General features: G+C 46.4%; 1 protein-coding gene across 2 annotated transcripts in view; it reads right to left on the minus strand.

Moving 5' to 3' along the window:
* MTR (5-methyltetrahydrofolate-homocysteine methyltransferase) overlaps window positions 1–21416 on the minus strand; it is a 118630-nt gene that overhangs the window by 30170 nt on the left and 67044 nt on the right. For both annotated transcript variants that reach the window (XM_040623799.1, XM_040623800.1), the window contains exons 16-22: window positions 15194–15373; window positions 13194–13310; window positions 12775–12915; window positions 6732–6821; window positions 5283–5435; window positions 3205–3312; window positions 1964–2064 (exon numbers count right to left, since the gene is read on the minus strand). In XM_040623799.1, coding sequence (XP_040479733.1) covers window positions 1964–2064; window positions 3205–3312; window positions 5283–5435; window positions 6732–6821; window positions 12775–12915; window positions 13194–13310; window positions 15194–15373 — 890 coding nt within the window. The remainder of the gene's footprint in view (window positions 1–1963; window positions 2065–3204; window positions 3313–5282; window positions 5436–6731; window positions 6822–12774; window positions 12916–13193; window positions 13311–15193; window positions 15374–21416) is intronic.

Below are 21416 nucleotides of genomic sequence, written 5' to 3' on the forward strand. Positions count from 1 at the left end.
GAAGTCTGCTCAAATTCTCAAATTTATACACTCTATTATAACATAGAGTCTAATGCGTCATCCCCATGAAAATGTTCTCTGTCTAGACAGGACTACCATCTTCAGTACCCTTTACTTCTTTTTCCTTCACAAAGAAGAAAGTTCTTACCATTTTACGAGATTTTCTGCATCAATGACAAAGAGCCAGGAACTAGAAAGTTGCATTAGGATCTGGTGCTGGATGGTTTTTGCCAGACACACTCACTAGCTGAGTGGTTCATCCCAGATCCAGCCTAGAACCCTGATGCTCAGCAAAAGTATACGTTTAACTACGTAAGGTAGACTTTTGGGGCACTTGTCTACTAGCTGACACCATAAAATTAAACCGACCGGGGAGCCATGTGTTAGGAAACACAAGACCCAAAAGGGTGTTTGACAGGATAGAAAGTTTGCACACTCAAGTTTTTATAGAAGGAATAATTACAGTTTCACCAGAAGACATTTCTCCAGTTCATAAAAAATTATGAACACATGTCAATAATATCTCAAGAATTATTTTAGGAAGTTTACCTACAAACTGCTTTTTTCAACAGCTTCTGTCCCATGATCATGGCTGACTATGTAACCTGGCTATTTAGCCTTATAAACAGTAAATTCCTTGAATTCTTGAGAAATGTCAACTAAACCTTTTTGGTGTCGCTAGTACAATGTGTGGTGTGTAGGAGATGATCTATAGACATTTATGAGCTGAATTCAATTTTAATTAATTTTGATGAATGCAAACAGAAGTCCACATGGGGTTTGAAAAGGTGAGACAAGAGGAGAGATGTCTCGTAGATTTCAGGAAGCAAACACCTTATTCAAATACTTATTCTATGGGTGAAATCTCATTTCAACAACCTCCACTGTATCTCCAATATATGTATCATTTAAAAAATAATAAATCCATTCCAAGAACAGTAGTCCTCATTTCCAGGACTAGAAGAGGGTGCTAAGTGTTTGGACAGTGAGCAGGCAGCAAATAGGAACACCTGTGAAGACAGTCAGAGGCAAAAAGGTGCCGTCCTGACACGGCTCCTCCACTTCCAGCCTTCCTGAGCGCTTCCTGCCTGCACTGAACTGGCCTCGAATGCAGAGACGGTGAACCAAGTTGACAGGAGGGAGGCGCTCGACGGGTACTTGTCACGGGACAGCAGGGGACGCCTGTGAGGGGCACAGCTGCCCTGCTGCCATGGCCCCTGCTTCACAGAGAAAACAGCACATTGGAAAGAAGTCCCTGACTCAAAAGGACTGGTGGCTGGACACGGACCAGAGAAGGCATTAGTTATATTAGGCTTCTGATCATAAAGAATATGTTGAAATCTGGGCAAAACACACTTATGATAGGTCATCCTCACATGGAAATAACTGAAGGCTGAATATTCACTATAATGAGATATACCAGCAAGAGATTTTACTTCTATACAACATTCCAAAATCTAGCTTCATTATTTCCAAGAGGGATGCATGGTCCTGTTCTAAGCAGAGGAAAGAGAGAATTGTACAGTCAAAGCCTTCTTATAAAACCCCATTTAGCCAAAGTCTTATAAGATCTCGGTTCTGAAACATGGCAGTTTACCGAGAAGCAGAACAAATATGCTCCAGGCTTCTGGCTATGGGCAGGAGCCCAGTGTCCTAGTAATTAGAGCGTTGGCCCAAGGTCAATTCTCAAGAAGCCTCTTGGTTGTTCTGACCCTGCTGGAATAGCTTTTACTGCTCTTTTTGTCCTTACCAAACAGATCACAGATTAATTACTAACTTATTCCAATTTGAAAAGGTGTGTTCAACACAGAAAATGTAAAAAACACAGTCAGGAAACAGAAATTAAAAACCACCTACAGTATCCACGGCCATACCCTACCCCTCCTGACCAATAAAGAATCATCCTGTTAATGTTTTAATTTTTAAATAAGAAAGGGGTTGAAAGAGGTGGGTCTGAACTTACCTGAAATTATTGCAGCCAAGGACCACGCCAACTATGTTCTTGCCTATGTCGTGCACGTCGCCCTTCACGGTAGCCAACACAATGGTGCCCTGGTAGGGGTCCTGGGGAGTAAGCCGCACAGCTGAGCACCACTGTGCTCACCTAGAGCAGATCGCCAGTTCCCCAGAGCCAGACAGGTGCTGGCATGGAAAGCACTTTCATACAACCGAGACAACCTCAAAAACAGAACCAGAACCCACGTCACGTGCTCTGCCAGTAGAAAGCCGTGAGCCCGAGCTATGTGAAGGAGGCCTGCCTAGTTGGTTGGCCCAGGGAGCTTTAGCCGGGGGTTCCATCATCTGTAAGAACAGGTTAAGGTCAACTACAAAACAGTCCCGTAGCTGAAGAACATATTCTTAAGTCCAAAAACGCTGTCTGACAAACAGTCATTGTGAGCAGCAAGGGAAGAGCGAGGAAACAGAGGGAGAAGCTGGCAAGTGCATACGTCCCACTGGAACTGGAACCAGCATCTCAACAGCCCAGGGCAGGGGCATCGCGTCATATTTTGTTCCTTCAATACCATTGTGCTATGTATGCACTGTGGGCACCCCTTTCCCCAAACGAATGAGTGAATAAATAAATCATTTTTTAAAAAGAAAAAGATAAAAGAAAAAGGCACACAAGGCAAGTGGGGTTCTACGTCTGTTGGAGCCATTCACAAACTCACACCAATGTCAAAACTCAAAACCCTACAGGCCAAAGCTGGCTGAGCTTCACGGGGAGCTACACAAGGTCAAAGCTTAATCATTTACTCTGGTGGTACAGCCAACAGGAATTAAAGTGGATCCAGACACAGTGCCAAGGACATTACCAGTCTACAGAGACAAATCAGTAGAGACCTTCCAAAGCCAAACATCACTCCATTACCTCAAGGGCAGGATCCGAGCTCTATAGCTCCGGCATGGAGCACTGTGCCTGGCACATAGGAGCTCTGTAAATGTTCAGCAGATGAACGAACGAACTGGTTTTGGTTTGAAATCATGGGCTCTGTCTGAAAAACTACATTCATATTAAAAATTAATAAAGCCACACTCAAAGGAAAAGCCCAGGGTATTCTGATACTGGGTCAAAGAGATCACTGCTCTATTTTATCTTCAATGACAAGCACAGCCAAGCCCCATGGTCCCTACCCCCCCCCCCCCCCAGTAAGTCTTTGAGGTCAATTCCTCACAGGGCCCAGTGGCCTGGACAAAATGACTTGCCTCTTCTTCTTCTGTGCCAGCATGCATTTTGTTCTCTTCTCTTTCTTTCTCCATGAAGGGAATAAGGTGGCCAACAGCCTTCTTCATGACTCGAGCTGACTTTATAACCTAGGGAAAACACACGGAGTCAGGCATCCTTACCTGATCCTGAATGGTTTGCTAATGGCCACTTGTGCATTTTAGCATAAATCAAGAATGCAAGCTTTGACCTCAGGTCAGTCACAGCAGAGTCCACTTTTGACAGCAGACAGGATAAGGAACGAGTTCCTTGTGGGGAAAGACAATGAACAAGGAGAACAAGGCTAGGAACCACATGTTGTGATTTCTGTCTTCTGAACTTCTACACAATAGTATTTCTCAGCCTAGAAGGCCGTCTATCACTTCTCCAAGTTCTAGGCATCCTTTTCTACCATGAGCCCCCTCTCAGCCTTCTTTTCTCAATCCCGAGCATTACAATCCACTTATAATGAAGGCTCATGCTTAAGCAAGAATAGGGCCTTTTACAAAATTCTTCAACATACGGTTAAGAAGTATGATGGGAAACAGGATATGTGCACAGTCTCCAAGTTTCTCCCTACAAGTAAATTCACAGTGCAGAAACCTAACAGACACCATGAACCGAGTGAGCAGAGTTCCTATAACCAGTAACAAGACACAGCAACATTCTGGGCCTCCTGATACGAGCCCCTGGGAAGGGCACAGCATCGCTCTTATTCTTGCCAAAAAACGAGCAAACATCAGACAAGCTCAAACTGAGGGACAGTCTATATAATTACTGTACTGAGAAGGGCAGGACAAAAAAGCAACGTGGGATCCTGGAGTAAGAAGAAAACAGCAGTGGAGAAACTGGTGAAATGTGAATGAGGTCCTTCTTTAACGGCATCATATCGATGTTAACTTCCAGGTTCTGCTAACTGCACGAGGGTCAAGTAAAAACACTAACATGAGGGGAAGAAGTTGTGGGACGGATAACAAGACATTGTTCAAACGACATGTGAAAACTGTCTCTATCTCTAATGTTAACTTAAAAATGCAAAGTGAAAAATAGGTCAACACCATGAAGAACAAAGACCGAGGAACTGCCACAGGTTGGAGGAGATTAAGAGGACAGGACAACGAAATGTTCCTTATCTCGAGTGTGGCGAGAGGTTTCACTGGCTCATATGTGTTAAAACTTATCAAACAGTATCCTCTAAATATGTGCACTTCGTTGTATGTTAACTATAAAACAATAAAGCTTTATAAAAAGGGGGTGAATGTTATAAAGGAAATGGGCAATTAACTGAATACAGAATGAGTAATAAAAAAATAGAAACAAAACACAGTCCTAACCTCGCAGTCCTAACCCTGATGGCTCAACTAAAAGTTTGGTCACTGATAATGGTCAGCAGCTTCTATAAATCAAAATGAGAGTTCTAACTTTCTTGAAACATAAAATGTAATGTATATCACTATTTTAAATGGGAACGATTTGTTCAAAGCACACATCCTTAAAGATGACTACTGGCTGGTCAAACCAAAAGCTAATGCTATGAACTTTACATTCATCTTGGATTTTATTGTAACTTGGGGGAAGAGCAGATGGGTGTTGGGAGTAAGAGATGGGACACAAGATCAAAACTGTGATCAGAATGCTACCAGTTTTGGGGCGCCTGGGTGGCTTAGTCGTTAAGCGTCTGCCGTCAGCTTAGGTCATGATCCCAGGGTCTTGGGATCAAGCCCTGCATCGGGCTCCCTACTCCGCTGGCAGCCTGCTTCTTCCTCTCCCACTCCCCCTGCCTGTGTTCCCTCTCTCGCTGGCTGTCTCTCTGTCAAATAAATAAATAAAATCTTAAAAAAGAAAAGAATGCTACGAGTTTCCAGATTACCTCTAACCTGCACCTCACCCTAAAGATGGACCTTCCAGACACTATTCCTGAACACATTTAGAGAAATGACCCAATCTCCAATGTCCACAAGCTCTTACCGAAATCAAAACTTGAGAAATATGCCCGAACTTACTATTTATTAAAAGACAAAGTCTTTTTCTTTCGGCTATGTAAACATCCCCCCACCCCACCCCCCGATCTTTTGCCAACCTGAGGTAGAAACATTTTTCCAGCTCCAAAGAGGTCACCGACAACTTTCATGCCGTTCATCAGAGGCCCTTCGATTATATTCAGAGGCCGGGGATACTTTTCCTGGTTTAACCTGGCTTCTTCAGTGTCCTCAATAATATATTTTTCGATACCCTATAAAAAAAAATTAGGAAAAAAATCACATTAAAAATTGGCTTATGTCTAAATAGCCATAAAGAACGAATCATGGAAATGCTTAAGATACAGGTTTTGGAATCAGACTGCGTGAGTTCAAATCCAGGCTCCTATCACTAATCTAAGCAATTTATCAAGCCTCAGTTTCCTAAATTAAAATGTCACACAGTACCTGCCTAGGTGGTTATCTTGAGGAATACATAAAACACCCTATGTAGAGTGCTTAGCCGGCTGGGCTGACACAACGTAAGTGCTCAGTAACAGTGAGTCACCAGTGAGAGAAGGAAGACCAGGAAGCTCACACACTTTGCATCCTAGTGGTTTAGCAGAGTATACATGACCAAAGACCTCCCGTGAAATCAGCTCGTTTCACTAGGAAGCTCCAGGGCAGGGGGAGGAAGGACAATGGGCAGGACCCTGAGGTGAAGTTCACACCCATGAAGCCTCCTCGCACTTCTCCAGTCTTCACTGATCAAGCCCGAAAACATCAAGCCCTAAAAATCAAGCCCTAATCTCCCATGTCCCCGGTTCGAGGCCCCTTGGATATGGCTGACTGATTCCACAACTTCAAATATGTAAACCTCAAAAGCTTCAAGAAGTTAAAAGTTAAATTCGAGAGCCAAAAACAAAAAAAGGACTCTGAAATTCTCCAAACCACAAATGAAGACACTGAGGCCAAGAGATGATGTTGTCTAAAATTCCAATTATGAGGACACCTGGGGGCTCAGTCAGTGAAGCATCTGCCTTCGGCTCAGGTCATGATCTCAGGGTCCTGCGATCGAGCCCCGTGTAGGGCTCCCTGCTCAGCGGGGAGTCTGCTTCTCCCTCTCCATCTGCCCCTCCCCCTACTTGTGCTAGCACTCTCTCTCAGATCACTCTGACAAATAAATAAAACCTTAAAAGAAAAATCCAATTATCAACAGAAGAGCCAGGACTTGCCTGTTGATCAAAAGACAGCAACCTGGTCTAGGACAGCGTTTCTCAACCTTGGCACTAAGGACATTTGGGCTGAACAATTGTCATGTGGGGCCTCCTGTGCACTACAGAATGTCCACAGCATTCCTGGCCACTGGATGCCAGGAACACCTCCCGCCCCCTATTGTGACAACCAAAAAGTTTAGAGACACGACTACCCGTGCTGGAGGTAGGGTGGGGGATGGGGGACACACTCACTCGGGGGTAGTCTAGGGACTCTCCCCTCCAGCAACAGCATGAGGCAAGCACGAGGCGCCTCCAGCCATCCCATTCACCTCACTCCGGGCCCCCACAACTCACCTTCACGAGGGCGTACTCCAGGCGTTCTTCAATGGGGCCATTCCTCCACTCGTCAGTCTGGATGACTTTCTTCCCTCCTTTGCCATGTGTCTGAGTTGAAATTAGGACAGACAGATGGGTACAACAGGCCCTCATTGAACTATATAGCAGCAAAAAACTATACCTTATTCTTTTCATATACTGCCAGCACCTCGCTGAGTACCCAACATGATTTAAGATCTCAATAACCATTTGCGGGAAGGAGAGACAAGGAGAGGTCTTTCAGGATTTGACCTTGTAGGAGAAGGACAGTGAGGCCCTGTTCTTCCTTTCCTACAAGGTAACAACTTCAAATGAAGGATTTCGAGGGCAGTAAGAGAAGCTCTTCCCCACATGTGACAGGCCTCCAGAACCCTCCACAAGAAGCATCGTTAGCCACAAATATGTGCAGAGAGAAGACGGGCTGAGTCAGACAGCATCCGGGAGGTGGGCAGCTAAGAGCTGTAGGACACGGCCAACGCCCTCAAGGACTTGGCCACATCCTAAGGGAGGTGCAGGGGGCAAGCCCCCAGAGAAGACACCTGCCAGGGCCAAATGAGTAGATAACACAGACTATTGCAGGACACAAACTAGACCAGGAATTTGGAGCAACGAGTCATCATCACAAACCAGAGTGAAGAGAGACTTCGAAGACATGGATGGACTCAACAAAGGGACAAAACGTGCCTCCCAGGTGAACTGCATGACCTTATCTGTTTCCTCCACGTCACCTGGTGGCATCAGTCGCCCCAATCAAAAATCTAGGGAGCATTCTTTAATACTCATTCATTCCTCTCGCCAAGTCCCAATGGCTGCACGTCCGCTAAACTTCTCCCTGCCCCGTTTCCACACTTTCACGGTCTCAGCCCCTGGCTGGTGCAGCCCAGAATCCCCTCCCCGGTCTGCAGTGTATCTTCTACACTGTAACCAGACGGACCTTCCCAAACTGCAAATCTCATCAAACCATCCCCACGTGACAGAAGTCATTGTAAGTGCCCTATTCCTCCCAGGACAGATGAGCTTTCTGTGCCAAGGACTCCCTTCCAAGGCTGTCTCCATGCCATGCGACGCCCCGACCTGGCTTTCTCTGATCGCTTCATCTTCTGCCATGCCCAGCACACTCAGCTATCCCAAACATGTCAGTTCCTCACACTCTCTGTCATCCCTGTCACCTCTGGGCCTCCACATTCATTCATGTGACACACGCTTACTCAGCACCTACCCCCGTGCTGGTCCCTGGCTAGATGCAAATGCCCCCGCCCTGGCAGGGACCGGCAGCCCTGCACTCCGACACCAGAGCCCCACCTGGCTAAGTCCACGTAGCTTTCAAGTCTCCCCTGACCTGCACCTCCTGGGAAGCCTGCCCAACCACCTACCTCTACCTTTGGGTTCCGCGGCCCTCCTGCGCATTCTCACAGTGCCCTGCACTCGCCCTATTTCAGCACCAACCCCGCTGGGTTACAGCTGCCTCTGGCATTTTCGTAAACCTCGCTGGACTGTCGGCCCTGGAGGGGCCCATCTCTCTTATTGGTTAGATCCTCTATGCTCGGTCAAGTGCATAGCACAGAACAAAAGTTCAGTAAATATTAGCTGAGTGACTTCATGCCCAACAAAACCAGATTTTCTGGCGCCACATTTATGCGGGGTAGTAGAGGCCAAGCCACAGAGCACCAGAAATCCATGCTATCGAGTTTGGATTCAACCTTCCAGGCATTTTGGGATTGGGGGAAGAGCAGGACCAAATCCAAACTTCTGAAGCTAGAAGAGCCAAGCAGCATTTTAAGAACACCCAGAAAGGGGAGGGGACCGTATCAGCCCACAGTCACAACCTGGACCACCGTGGTGCTGACAGGAAGGAAAGACGGACAAGCATAACGACGTTACAAAGGATGTAAAGGACGATGTGTTAGAAGAGAAGGAAGGGAGGACCCGGGGAGAGCCCGCAGAACTGCAGGGCGGGGGTGCTAGCGGCAAGGCTGATGGCACAAGGGCTTCCTCCCCAGACAAAGAAAATGAAGAGGGAGACTTTAAAAGAACGATTGGCAGCATTATTGCCAGTAGCCGGGCACGGGAGCACCCTGAATGTGCTGGGTGCGCGAACAGATACAGAAAATGTGGTGCAGACACATACAAGGTCATACTGTTCAGCCATGAAGAAGGAAAAAACCGAACTAGAGCTGTGTGGCACTGCAGAAAGAAAACCAAAAAGAGGGGAGGGGAGGGGAAGGAAAAGAGGGGAGGGAGGAGAGAGGAGAGAGGAGAGAAGAGGAGAAGAGAAGAGAAAAGAAAAAAGAAAAGTCCTCCTGAAGCTCACATTCCTCTCACTAGGTACGTGTGATGCACCATCTGCCCCACTAGCCACGGCATCAGGCGATTCCTGCCGGTGGGACGGAGTGTGAGGAGTGAAAACAGGACAGGGTTCCACACGCTCTCGGAGAAAGGAGCTGGTGCGTTCCCAGGAAGATGCCACGGTGTGCAGCGCCTCCAGGGCGGGCAGCCATCAGGACCTATGGGACGGTGAACAGTGGCTACCGAGGGTCCCGGGAAGGCCAAGTGTCGGGGGCTGCAATGAATGGAAACTACCCGGCCCGACGACCGAGCTTCAGAACATCAATACTTAAGACAAACGCACATCGGAAAGCAGCTACTTCAGGTCTACAACATGGCGTGCGGAGCCCGGCTTGGTTTCCAGCCAGTTATTCACGAGAATGCTCTCCACGATTTAAGTACAAAATCCGCACAGGTGGGACCACACGCAGGCCGCATCGTGGAGGCTCATCAAGCACGAGGCCACCGAGCAAACCGACCCATCAACCGCCGCGTCCACCTGGGTCCTCGTCTCTGTCGCTACCGCTCTAGAGCAGCTGCCGCGTCAGAGCGTCCCCGCGGGCATCTGCGCTTTGTTCTGACAAGCAGAAAAGCTGGGCGGGCATCGAGGGGAGTAAACTGCTCGAGATGAAGACAAAAAGAACATGACCTCCAGTGGCAATGAGGGAAATGAAGGTCAGACCAAGGATCCAATAACTTTTTTCCCAGAAAAGTATCAAAAATATTCTCACAACCCAAGGTCATTCAGGAGCCACTGTATTCAGAGCAGAGATCCTTCCAGGCCCAAGGGGCCATGACCTCTATTAAGGTACCACTTAATAAAGAAACTCCATGGAGAGAAGAGGAGAGGAGAGGAGAGGAGAGGGGAGGGGAGGGGAGGGGAGAAAAAAAGAGAGAAAGAGAGAGAGAGAGAGAAAGAAAGAAAGCAAGCAAGCAAAAGAAACTCCATGGAAATCATACAGTACCACAACACCTAGAAGTTTTTATTACCAAAATTAATTTACTTACTACAGGTCAGCCTGTGCCAAATTTAAATAATTATTTTTCAATACACCATTAACTCCACCAAAGTGGGATTGAAGAGCTTAGAGAAAGAGAAAAGGCTCTTTCCACCTTTCCTTTTTTTTTTTTTTAAAGATTTTATTTATTTATTTGAGAGAGAGAGCACAAGCAGGGGGAGCAGCAGAGGGAGAAGCAGACTTCCTGCTGAGCAGGGAGCCCGATGTGGGACTTGATCCCAGGATCCTGAGATCATGCCCTGAGCTCAAGGCAGACACTTAACCAACTGGGCCATCAGGGACCCCTCCATCTTTTCAATAATACGTCACACAGGAAACTTGGGTGCAGACTTCATCATTTAGTAACAAAAAGAGACAATCATTCTCTTACAAAGAAAAAAAAATCCTCACCCCTTATTTGTCCCTTAATTTCACTGCTTTTTATGCTCCGTTTGCACTCGGTATATCCTGAGAAAATGCTAGAGAGCGGGCAACTCCTGGGACTTATTAAGTATACCTGCTTCGGTTATTAATTCCCTTAATGGTAACAGAAGTCACCTTGAACGTAGACAGTCTACTTGACAGAGGGGTCAATGGCTTGTAATAAGTTGTGTGGCTACATTAAAAGGGAGGAGATTTCTTAGACGATAGACCGTTCAGCTCTTGCTACTGCTGTAAGGTTTCCCTTGGTTCGGCTTGTGCCCCAGGGGCAAAACCTCTTGACAGCTCAGCACGACATGCGGAAAGAAAAACTTGTAAGCAGGGGCGCCTGGGTGGCGCAGTCCTTAAGCGTCTGCCTTCAGCTCAGGGTGTGATCCCAGCGTTATGGGATCGAGCCCCACATCAGGCTCCTCCGCTATGAGCCTGCTTCTTCCTCTCCCACTCCCCCTGCTTGTGTTCCCTCTCTCGCTGGCTGTCTCTATCTCTAATAAATAAATAAATAAAATCTTTTTAAAAAAAATTTTATAAAAAAAAAAGAAAAACTTGTCAACAAATGCTAACAGTGAACAGACCCAAAAGAATGACGGACATAAAATACAAAGTCAACAACACCTTGAGGACAGTCTTCCAACGGAGGAGCCTGATCTCTCCTACAGGAGACGGCGGAGCACAGAGACACAGCACGTGGATGGCGTGGGTTAAGAACTCTCTAGTGTCACTCTGTGCTTTTAGAAGCTGTGACACCCTTCTGTCCTTCAACAGAACCCTGTCTGAGGGTTCTTTCACTCAGTGGAAAGAAAGTGAAATTATTTCACTAAGTGGAAGACAGGCGAAGAAGAACACGGGGTACTGTGCCACACTCAGAGGCTAAGTACTTTGTCGAGATGAGCAAAAACAGCCCTGGAAAGAGGGGAAAAAAACACCCAGAGACTGTTTCTTAGGCACTGAGCCAAGGAGCAGAACGTGACTATATTTGCAATAATCAGGACCTGAGACATTCCGTCTTGGGCCCACAAGAGAAACCAGGAATGTTTTTAAGGAACTGGGAGGAGGGTTCTGTGCTCCACAGCACAGTCTATCTCCATCAGCCTCGCTGAGCCTACGGCAATTGCAGAAATTGAAATCTTGTCACCCATCAAGCTGATAAATCACGGATGCACTAATTCTAACCCGTCCCAGCCTTCTTCCAGAAACTCTAGTACTCCCTCTGCAATGGAAGAGGACAAGTGAACATCTGAGCCAGAGTTATATTCAGATTTTGACACGGAAAACAGTAACAAAGGGGACAACATCCATGAAAGCGTTCTACTGCTTTCCCCACGTGCTTGTGAAAAAAATACCTTCCTTGCCATTGCTTTCTGAAATAAATTTACAAGTTTTTTTGAGGTAAAGATCTCATCTCTCCTGAAATAGAATTCTGGGAAGCAGCACCCATGACAGATACTTAATGTACCTACAACGGCCCGGCACGTGGTAAGGGGGAGACAAGGAACCGAGTTTTGGATTAATGATCATATTCTCATGTCTGTATATCAAATGTGCACAGACCCCAAGCCTCGAACTGCGGAACCTTGCCACGGATGGACCGGATCCCGACACAAACAAATGTAAACACACTGCAGTGGGCACCAGGTAATAACACAGCCACACTAGAAAATCCAAAATAGCTCATTTAAATTATGAGGCAGAAAAATATCTCATAAAATGGAAAGATGTCCCCAGTATACTGCTAAACAAACAGGTTGCCAAAAAGCACCTAGAATAGAGGACTGTTTTTGTAAAAACGTATGTGAGTGAGTGTGTGTGTGTGTGTGTGTGTGTGTGCACATCTGTAAGGACACAATCATTCTCAAGACAAACCGAAACCATGACTGGAAGGTCATAACAAAATCTCCACAGTGCTAACTTTGGATGGTAGGATTCTGAGTGATTTTTATTTTCTTCTTTTGCTTATCTATATTTTGCAAATTTTCTAGAATTAATATGTGCTACCTCGGCATGGGACAAAATTAATTTTACAACTCAACATAAATTTAAAGAAACCTATTTCAGAATCCTGAAGCAGGCTGGGTGTGCTCTGCTTCTGCTCCCTCGGCCTCAACTGCAACCCCTGCTCTGCGACTCTCTGCAGAAATGTTCAGTGACCCAGAGACAGGACGAGACGCCCACTCCCACTCTACAGCGGAGGTCGAATAACTGCAAGTGGGTGGAGAGTTCGGAGGCGGGAAAAGCCCTAGTCAGGACACTCTTCTCTCTACCTGAGCATAGCGCAGGAGCTTCTCAGTGGCCTCAGGGTCTTTATTCCAGATGAGATCTTCACAGAGCTGGAGAAGCTCCTTGTGGATATCGTCATATACAGGGAGGTTTCCGGCATTCACTATCCCCATGTCCATACCAAACTAAGGGCAGGAAAAAGAAAAAAATGAGGATTTCCAGGGATACTCTATATCAGAGGTCAGCAAACATCTGTAGAAAATATTTTAGGCTACAGTCTCTGTCACTGCTACTCAGCTCTGCGACTATCCCAGAAAAGCCACGACGGACAGCATTTAAAGCACGAATAAGACGTAATTCACAGAGACTGGCAGCAGGCCAGAGTTAGTCGGTGGGCCAAAGTGTGCAAACCCCGGCCCTAGGTCACAGCTGCTCTCAGAGGGCAAACAGGTGTTCTGCGTACCTTGATTGCGTGGTAAAGGAAAACTCCATGCATTGCTTCTCGAATGGCTTCCATTCCTCGGAAGGAGAAGGACAAGTTGGAAAGACCTCCACTTACTCGGGCTCCAGGTAGGGTTTCCTAGCAAAAATTTAAAAATGTGAAAAGATTTCCCTATTTGGCCAAAAGCAGCAATCCCATCCCTCAAGCTTTAGATGTAAGAGTGTAAAGTAAAAAACATGAAGTTCGACATAATCCGGAGCTTCTTGTAGCCAGAGACCAAAACTTGCCATATCGTGGCATCACGAAAGCACTAGTCTAGTAGTTTTTCCTACTAGACTCGGATCTCCCTGAGGGAATACAAAAAGTCTGCTTATCTCTGCAGATCTCTACAGTGGGTCTGATGAGGCCATGGTACCTGATGAGTGTGCCGTAGATAACAGAGAAAGAACGACACAGAGACAGACAGACAGTAGTCTGTCATTCACTCAAAGGCTTCCGTAGCCTAAATGAACCAACTCCCTAATTCACCATAAACGTGACTAGTTCTAACCGGACAGAATGAAACAGGTTCCCAGCACACCCTAGGACGATGTCCAGCATTAGCACACATGTGGGACAACAGGAACTCTTACTTCCTGTCAGCTAAAGTACCCGGCAGCTCCAGCGTTCAGGGAGACAGCCTGCCGTACCTACTGTGTGACCCGACCATCCACTTCTGGGGCATACACTATAAAGAAACTCACGCCTGTGCACCCAAGTCACACCTACAACAATGATCACCGCAGCACTGCTCATGCTGTCCGAAAGCTGGAAACAAACCCAATGCCTATCAACAGTAGAACAGTTCATCGTGGAACAGTTACACGATGAAATGCTGTTATGTTCATAAAAATGAATAAAGTCCAAGCGCAACAACATAGATGAATTTTTTAAATAAGTTTGGGTGAGTCAAAACAGCCTAACTAAACCGCACTGTTTCTACAGCCGATTCTCAGTATTTGCGGTAGTTACATTGTATAAAGTCACCGTGAACAATGAATCCAGGGATACTGAGAACCACTGCTCCTCAGGGGGAAAGTAGCGTTATACTTCCGTGAATCCCTGGTCACGTAATTTCCATCTACTCATCAATATAGAAACTTGTTTTATGCGTGTTTCTGTGTAAAGACATCTTGTTTAGCGAGTATCACTGACTCACTAACGCTGAGCTCGTGGCCAACTGGCTCTCAATGACTCACGTGTAAACAAAGCGTATCTAAGCAAGCACTGTCTGCGTAAAGCTCCTCACGGCCTTCCTGCAATCAGGAACATTAGAAAGCACTTTAGCACTATCCTTGGGGCAGTTCAGACAGAGAAATAAATTACCAAGAAGAACGTCAAAACTGTGAAAAACATGGCACTACACAGACCATGCTCTGGACACTTGTTTACAGAACGAGAGTCGAAACAAGCAGCAGAGTTTGTCGACCTCATCTGGGAACACGTGGGTTGGGCCACTTGAATTGTTCACCTCTCTGTACGTGGCTACATCTGCAAATGAGTGCAAAAGCACCAAGAGTATTGATTTTTGGGGTCGAAAATAAATTCTGGCAAGTAGGTGAACTTGCAAATACAAAATCCAGAGATAATTCAGACTGTACATAAGCGATAAAATGATAAAGAAAAGCAACAAAGTGGTATCATTAAACAGGATGATGGCTGCATCACAAAATTCAGAATTGAGGGTGTAATCTGAAAAGGAGAGTCACAGGGGCGTTAGGCATGTTCTGCTTCATGACCCAAGTGAAAGCTATTATGTGCTTCATAATTATTTATTATAACCTATATTTTTTATATATTTTCTCCAGTATGTATGTTCTACTTCACAGTGTAAGACATCATATCAAAGAAAAATAATAAGGGGCCCTAATTTTCAGAAAACCAATTTACTACCTAAGAGTAAACTGTCAACATTCCCAGCCAATAAAGATACGTTAGCTCAAACCATTCGCTGGAGCCATGACATAAATTTCCACACTTACTTTAATGATTTTTGTTGCACGGATAAAATTAACAGCATACAAGTTGTGCTCTTCCATCCCAGTACCAATGGTGAGGATGTTTGGGTCAAAGATGATGTCATTTGGATTAAAGCCCAGTTTTTTCACAAGTAGATGGTAGGCCCGCATGCACACGCTGATTTTGGTGTCTGTTTCTGTCGCCTGGGGAAAGGAGCAAAAGATGTAATTTAAAATAGAAAAATGAAGTGTTATCTATGAAAACAGAAGCACATTTCACTTTTCGAAGCACTTAACTATCAGTGCTTGGATTTCAGAGAAATCCAAATGCCAAGCAGCCTCTCAGCATTTATCAAATGATCTCAGAGGAGGAGACGGTTTAAAGTCGCTTTGTGTTTTCATCCACACAACAGCTACACTGCTTCTGTGAAAATCACATCTTACACACACACAGATGGTAGACTGATAAACAGGCTTCGTAAAAAATACACACACATGATAAAGATTCAAATGCTACTAAGGAACAATTAACAAATTAGCACCCCTCCTGTCCTGATCTGCCCATGGTACCTTAACGCATCACCCAGGCAGCACTACCACAGGCTTCTCGGATCTTCCTGCCTGATATTCCACAAAGATTCAAGGATGTGCCCCCAGCCTCTTCCCAACCCCCCGAACACTAGCTAAGTAACGTGGGCCCTAAGCCATCAGTATGAATTAGTATTGCTCTTCAAAATAATGACACTGGAAGGCAAGGAACTGACTCCAGCGAAGACTCGAACTTCCAGTCACTCCCCCTCACCCTCAGAATCAGGGCCCACATCTCCAGCTTGATTTCCTACCATTTGCCCCTCCTCTACTCTACTCTCCCCTCTGCTCCTCTGAGGGTCCTGAAACCTGCCAAGCTTCTCCTCCCTTAGAGTCTTTCGTTTACTGCTGCCACTGCTCGGGACACACGGGGACGTGGCTCTATGCCTCGCGTCACTTGCCTCTCTGCCCAGGCGGCTCTTCCCAGTAAGGCCTTCCTCACTCACCCACTCCAAACCAGCCCCTCCACCATCTTGCCTGCTTCCTCCGTCTTCTTTACGGTACCTGTCTTTCTAGAATTTGTATTTATCTGGCAACTTATATTTTGTATCTGTTTTGTCATTTATTATTAACTTGTTGAGCCAGAATGCCAGGCTTGATGGATCCCCCGAGCCTAGAGCAGTGTCTGCCCACTGAATGAATGCATGCTGCTTTTTACTCAAAGCCTTTCCAACCTTTGTCATGGAGACTCTCTTCCTATCAAATTTACCTCAACACAGGGCTTATGCCACAAATTACATTCTGAGTGATTTCTTGTATAAGAAATCAAATCTGGGACACCTGGGTGGCTCAGTCAGTTAAGCATCTGGCTTCAGCTCAGGTGATGATCCCAGGATCCTGGGATGGAGTCCCGCATAGGGCTCCCTGCTCAGCAGGGAGCCTGCTTCTCCCGCTCCCTTTGCCCCTCCCCCCTCGTGTTCTTGCTCGCTCTGCTCTCTCTCAAATAAACAAACAACCCTAAAAAAATCAAATCTGCTCTGAAGAAAAACTGAACACTTGCTAGCACTAAAACACTTGCTAGCACTAGAGTGTGTCCCAAAAAACGAGTCACATACAACTCTCAACAGACGTGCACAATGTTCCTGAGAAGTGGCCCACACCACTGAACCGCATGCTGAGTCTCCAAGCTGACTCCTTTGAGGGAGGGCGTCCTTGGCTCGATGTGGACACTAAGCATGGTGAAGACGCAGGTCCCGATCACACACACTCTGACCTCTGGAGAGGGTGGAGAGGGCTCTCCAGGCAAGCACACAGCTGAGGGTGGGGACACAGCTGCAGCTCCGGGTACTCAGGGAGGCACCACCCTCCAGAGAAAGGTGTACAGATGATCCATAGGGTCGAATTACACAAAGAGCTCACTCTTACACCGAGGCTTTCAATAGCTGACCTACTTTGGCATCCGTTCAACTGCTCCCTTCAGTCTCGAATGTCTCCCTGCTTCCCACAGCTGGTGGGGTTAGACTTCGTCTCTGGCTGGCTCAGTGTCCCCATGACGTAGCAGACCAAGGGGCCCAGGGAGAGGGAGACAGGAGTGGGCTCTGTGGCCCCACTGCTCCAGGTAAGGGAAGGAGGCAAGCTCTCATCTTCTTTAACTGAATGTCTTCAACAACCTACTTACTCCTTCAGTAACAGTGACAAGGTTAAGAGCAAGATGTGGGCCCTGAAGAAAGTAGTCAGGAGCAGGTCACCCAGAGATGCCTTCAGTCTTAGACTTTGGTTCACTTCACCAGCGAGCCAAATGAGGATTCGAGGTTCCAGGTTCATGGCCCCGCTACGCTCCCTAAGAGAGAAGGTACAGGGGTTTGGGGCTACTGGGGCTGCTAGAGCTTCTCAGAGGCTAGCTTGGTTGGCAGGTCAAGAAATCAAGATCCTGCTCGTTTCTCGGAGCTGCCAAGGACACCTGGCCTCGTCTGGCAGGGTAAGTATGCTCCGTCCAGGGGAGCAGAAGTCCAGCCACGCATGAGAAGGCAGCACCACACATGCAACAAGGACGAGGGTCCTCCCAGGACGGGAATCCTTTTATAGGGCTGGCACAGAACCACCAATCATTAGCCCCAGAAGGATGGGGCCTTGTCAAACTGTTCCTGTAGCACCTAGCAGAATGCCTCTCACACTGACAGACACACAACTCCTGTCTGCTGGATAAATCAAAGAACCTTAGAATGAACAGTTTCAGGGTACAGGCCTTTGCCAGGAGCAGGTCATAGCAGGTGAGATTCGCCAAGGTTTTCTTTGTTGTGTTCCTCGGCCAGGGTATGAGATACGCACATCGGTACGTCTCAGTCATGCCTGAGGATCTCACAGACCCAGAGGAGAGGTCCAAGAAAGAACAGAATGGGAGTCTTCCTCTATTCGCAAGGACTCTCAGCTCTGGTTGCACATGATCACTGGGGGGCTTCTTGTTCATGTGCTGATACCCGGACCGCACCCTAGACCCATCAGATCAGGCTCTTGAGAAGAGACCTAAGCAACAGTATTTTTAGGAGCCCCGAGTGACTCTAACATACAGCCAGGACGGGGCCCCAGGTCGGTGAGCCACCACCTTCTCGGGTCAAGCTATGAGAAACACCCAGTGACAATACCACAGATCTAAGGGTCAAGAAGGAATAAATACTTTTAATGGTTTTACGATTTACCCCGTTTACTCTTGAGCTTCAGAAAGCCAGCCAGCCATCAGTTGGTAGACGCTTTAGTTGAGGAAGCGAATAGTCAGGCTTTGCTAGAATATTTCTGGGAGAAATGAGGTCAACTTAAAACAATCTCTGACTGACTCATCGAGGTGGATACTGGGGGGAAGAGAGGGACAGGGTAGAAGGTACCCGCATTCTGTAAGAAGCCTGACAAGGAACAGGGAAGGAGCAAGACCAGCTGTGGAGGTGGGTCAAAGGCTCCAAACCCCGCGGAATGAGCTTCACACGGACCAGGGAATATGGCAGGAGGCCCATCCTGCTGCCACCAAGTCCCCAACAGCAGTGATGGAAAGGGACGTCTGTGCCACCATCAGGAGGACACTGACGAGTCAGATGGACAAAAGCCGAAGAAAGGGAAGTTTACGAGGACAAACACTCTGGCTTTCCAGAACCATTGAGGGCATCAGCTTAGTTCACAAATCTTCTGGGTGGATCGTCCACTGCGGCAAATGTGCAGACACAGGCAGCCGTGGGCAGGAGTAAGGGATACAGAAGCGGCATTGCAAGGACAGGAGACAAGGCACGGGGCGGGGGGGGGGGGGGGAGAAGAGCAGAGTAGAGTGAGCTGGGGTCACTGGAAATGCAAGGTCAACCTGGAACATCTCCTGGTTCACTTTCCACCTGGAAGAGTGAGGCACTGGCCCCAGCAGAGCTCATGATCCAGCAGGGAATAGGGAGGCCAGGGACTCAGGACAGAGCCGGAGACAGACACAACGTGAGACAGAGAAACAAGAATGAGAGGCACTCACCACAGTATGCAAACACCAGGGAGGAGAACAGGGTCTCGGCTGGGACCACTGATGACACAGCAAAGGAGGAAATCAGAAACCAGACTCATCCACATTGTCATCACCACGACCCAACGCCTACCCACGGCTTTTTCTCCAGAAAGCACAGGCAGAGGCTGCTGGCTGGAAAACCCTGCTTGGAAGTGCCCCAGAGAAGCAGCACCCTGTCCTAACAGGCGGCACACAACCCCGTTCGAAGCTTCTCTGTCACAAAGAGGAATGCTAGGCGTGTTCCGGGAAACCGGGAGCCTGAGCTGAGGAGAGACGCCAGCTGTATGCTGTGCTATTACTCTTGTGAGGTCAGTGAACATCCCAGGCTCCGTGGGGGTCTTGGGCCTGAGTGCTTGGAGGCCCCCTCTCATCTCTGCATGCACTCCCACCTCCGGGGGTCATCTGGAGAAGTCTCTTTCCCACAAAGAGTTTAAGATCTGGGGTGCCTGGCTGGCTCCATCAGAGGAGCACGCAGCTCTTGATCTTGGGGTCGTGAGTTCGAGCCCCACATTGGGTATGGAGATTACTTAAATAAAGAAAGAAACTTAAAAAATAATTTAAGATCTACAGTCCATCTTATAAAGAAAGGCCCAAGAATAGATACAATCATGTAAGCTTAGCCAAGGAGTGGGGACTCTCTAGAGCCACTAAAAAGGAGGCCCCTGAAATGCAGAAACACAGGTTGGATTTTCAGAGGATCAGAGGAGAAGGCGTAAGAATCAGCTCCTAGGTGTGGTCCAACTGCCCTTAGCACGGTGAAAACAAAGGGAATGTTAACAACTATTACTTCCATTTCCTAAAACTATTTATGATACCATGGTGCATATTTTCCTGGAAAATACAAGACATTCAACTGAAAAACAGTATCAATTTATCTAAATTTAATAAAGAGGCTGTTACCAAACAAAAACCTAAAAAATCACTACCAAAGGGAAAATATTTACAAAAAGAAAAATAAGCCTGTCACAACAACAACAAAGCAACACAACACACCTAGGAACGTTCCTGAGATTTCCTATTTAAGAACAACTATAAAACCCGATTACCAGTAACTGGAAAGACACATCACGCTCCTGAATGACAACTCTGAATATTGCCAAGATAGCATTATTTTTAGGTTACGGTTAATTAAATTTTAATCAATATCCCAATGGGGGTTTATTTCTCCATAAATTGGAAAATTATTTTTCAGATCATTTTAAAATAGGAAAATTTGTTGAACATAATGGATGCATTTATAGAATATTGATTCTTCTTTTTATATAGTTTGCATAAGTCAAAGATACAGCCCATTCTATCATGTGATAATTACATTTCTAAGAAATCTTACATTATCAAAAATTATCATATAAAATAATCATTTCAATTAGGAAAGAAAATTAAATCTAGAAGTAAGTAGGAATAAAGTTACTTTGCCATAGAAATTTCAATGATAAAGGTGTTCAGTATTTTGTTAGTCAAAATAACAGGCGGTTATTAAGCATCCGGCTCTGGATTTCGGCTCAGGTCATGATCTTGGTGTGATGAGATCGAGCCCTGCATTGGATTCTGTGCTCAGCACAGAGTCTGCTTGGAACTCTCTCTCCCTCTCCTCTGCCCCGCCTCCCACTTGCGTTCTCTCTTTGAAATAAAATCTTAAAAAAAAAAAAAAATAACAGGCAATCAAAACTACTGACATCAACAAAAAACACACAAATGCTTCCTTATTCGCCTTTTATTCCGGAAGTTTCAGGGCCAGTCCCCTCTGCCACATATGGCTTTGACTTGGCAGTTTTCATTGCAACATGAATCATAAACCTGAACTGAAACGGCAACCAGATACTGCAACAAAAGCAGGCGTGAGCTCCTCTGCTCTGTTCAGTAGCAACAGTGGTTTTCCATTTGAGAGAGTGGCCTTCTCCTTAGAAGCAACCGTGTCACGCATGCAAAGCGAATTCTGGTTCTCAACTGAGGGTGACACCCAACAGCGTGATGAGAACTCATCGACAGAAGACACGCCTTTATACCAAATCTCCAGACTGTTGGGTTCTGAGCTTTGCAAATACATGAGTTTTTTGTTTTGCTCTTTGTAATTCTGCTCTTTATAACTGCTTATTACCGCAATCCTGCAGTGAGCATTTAAGTCTATAGTCCAGTAGAAAAATTACTTTCTAATAGGAAAAGCAGTATTTAAAAGGAATCTTCAGTTCT

The sequence above is a fragment of the Ursus maritimus genome, unplaced genomic scaffold, assembly GCF_017311325.1.
Source record: "Ursus maritimus isolate PB19 unplaced genomic scaffold, ASM1731132v1 scaffold_7, whole genome shotgun sequence".
In the NCBI taxonomy this organism is placed as follows: domain Eukaryota; kingdom Metazoa; phylum Chordata; class Mammalia; order Carnivora; family Ursidae; genus Ursus; species Ursus maritimus.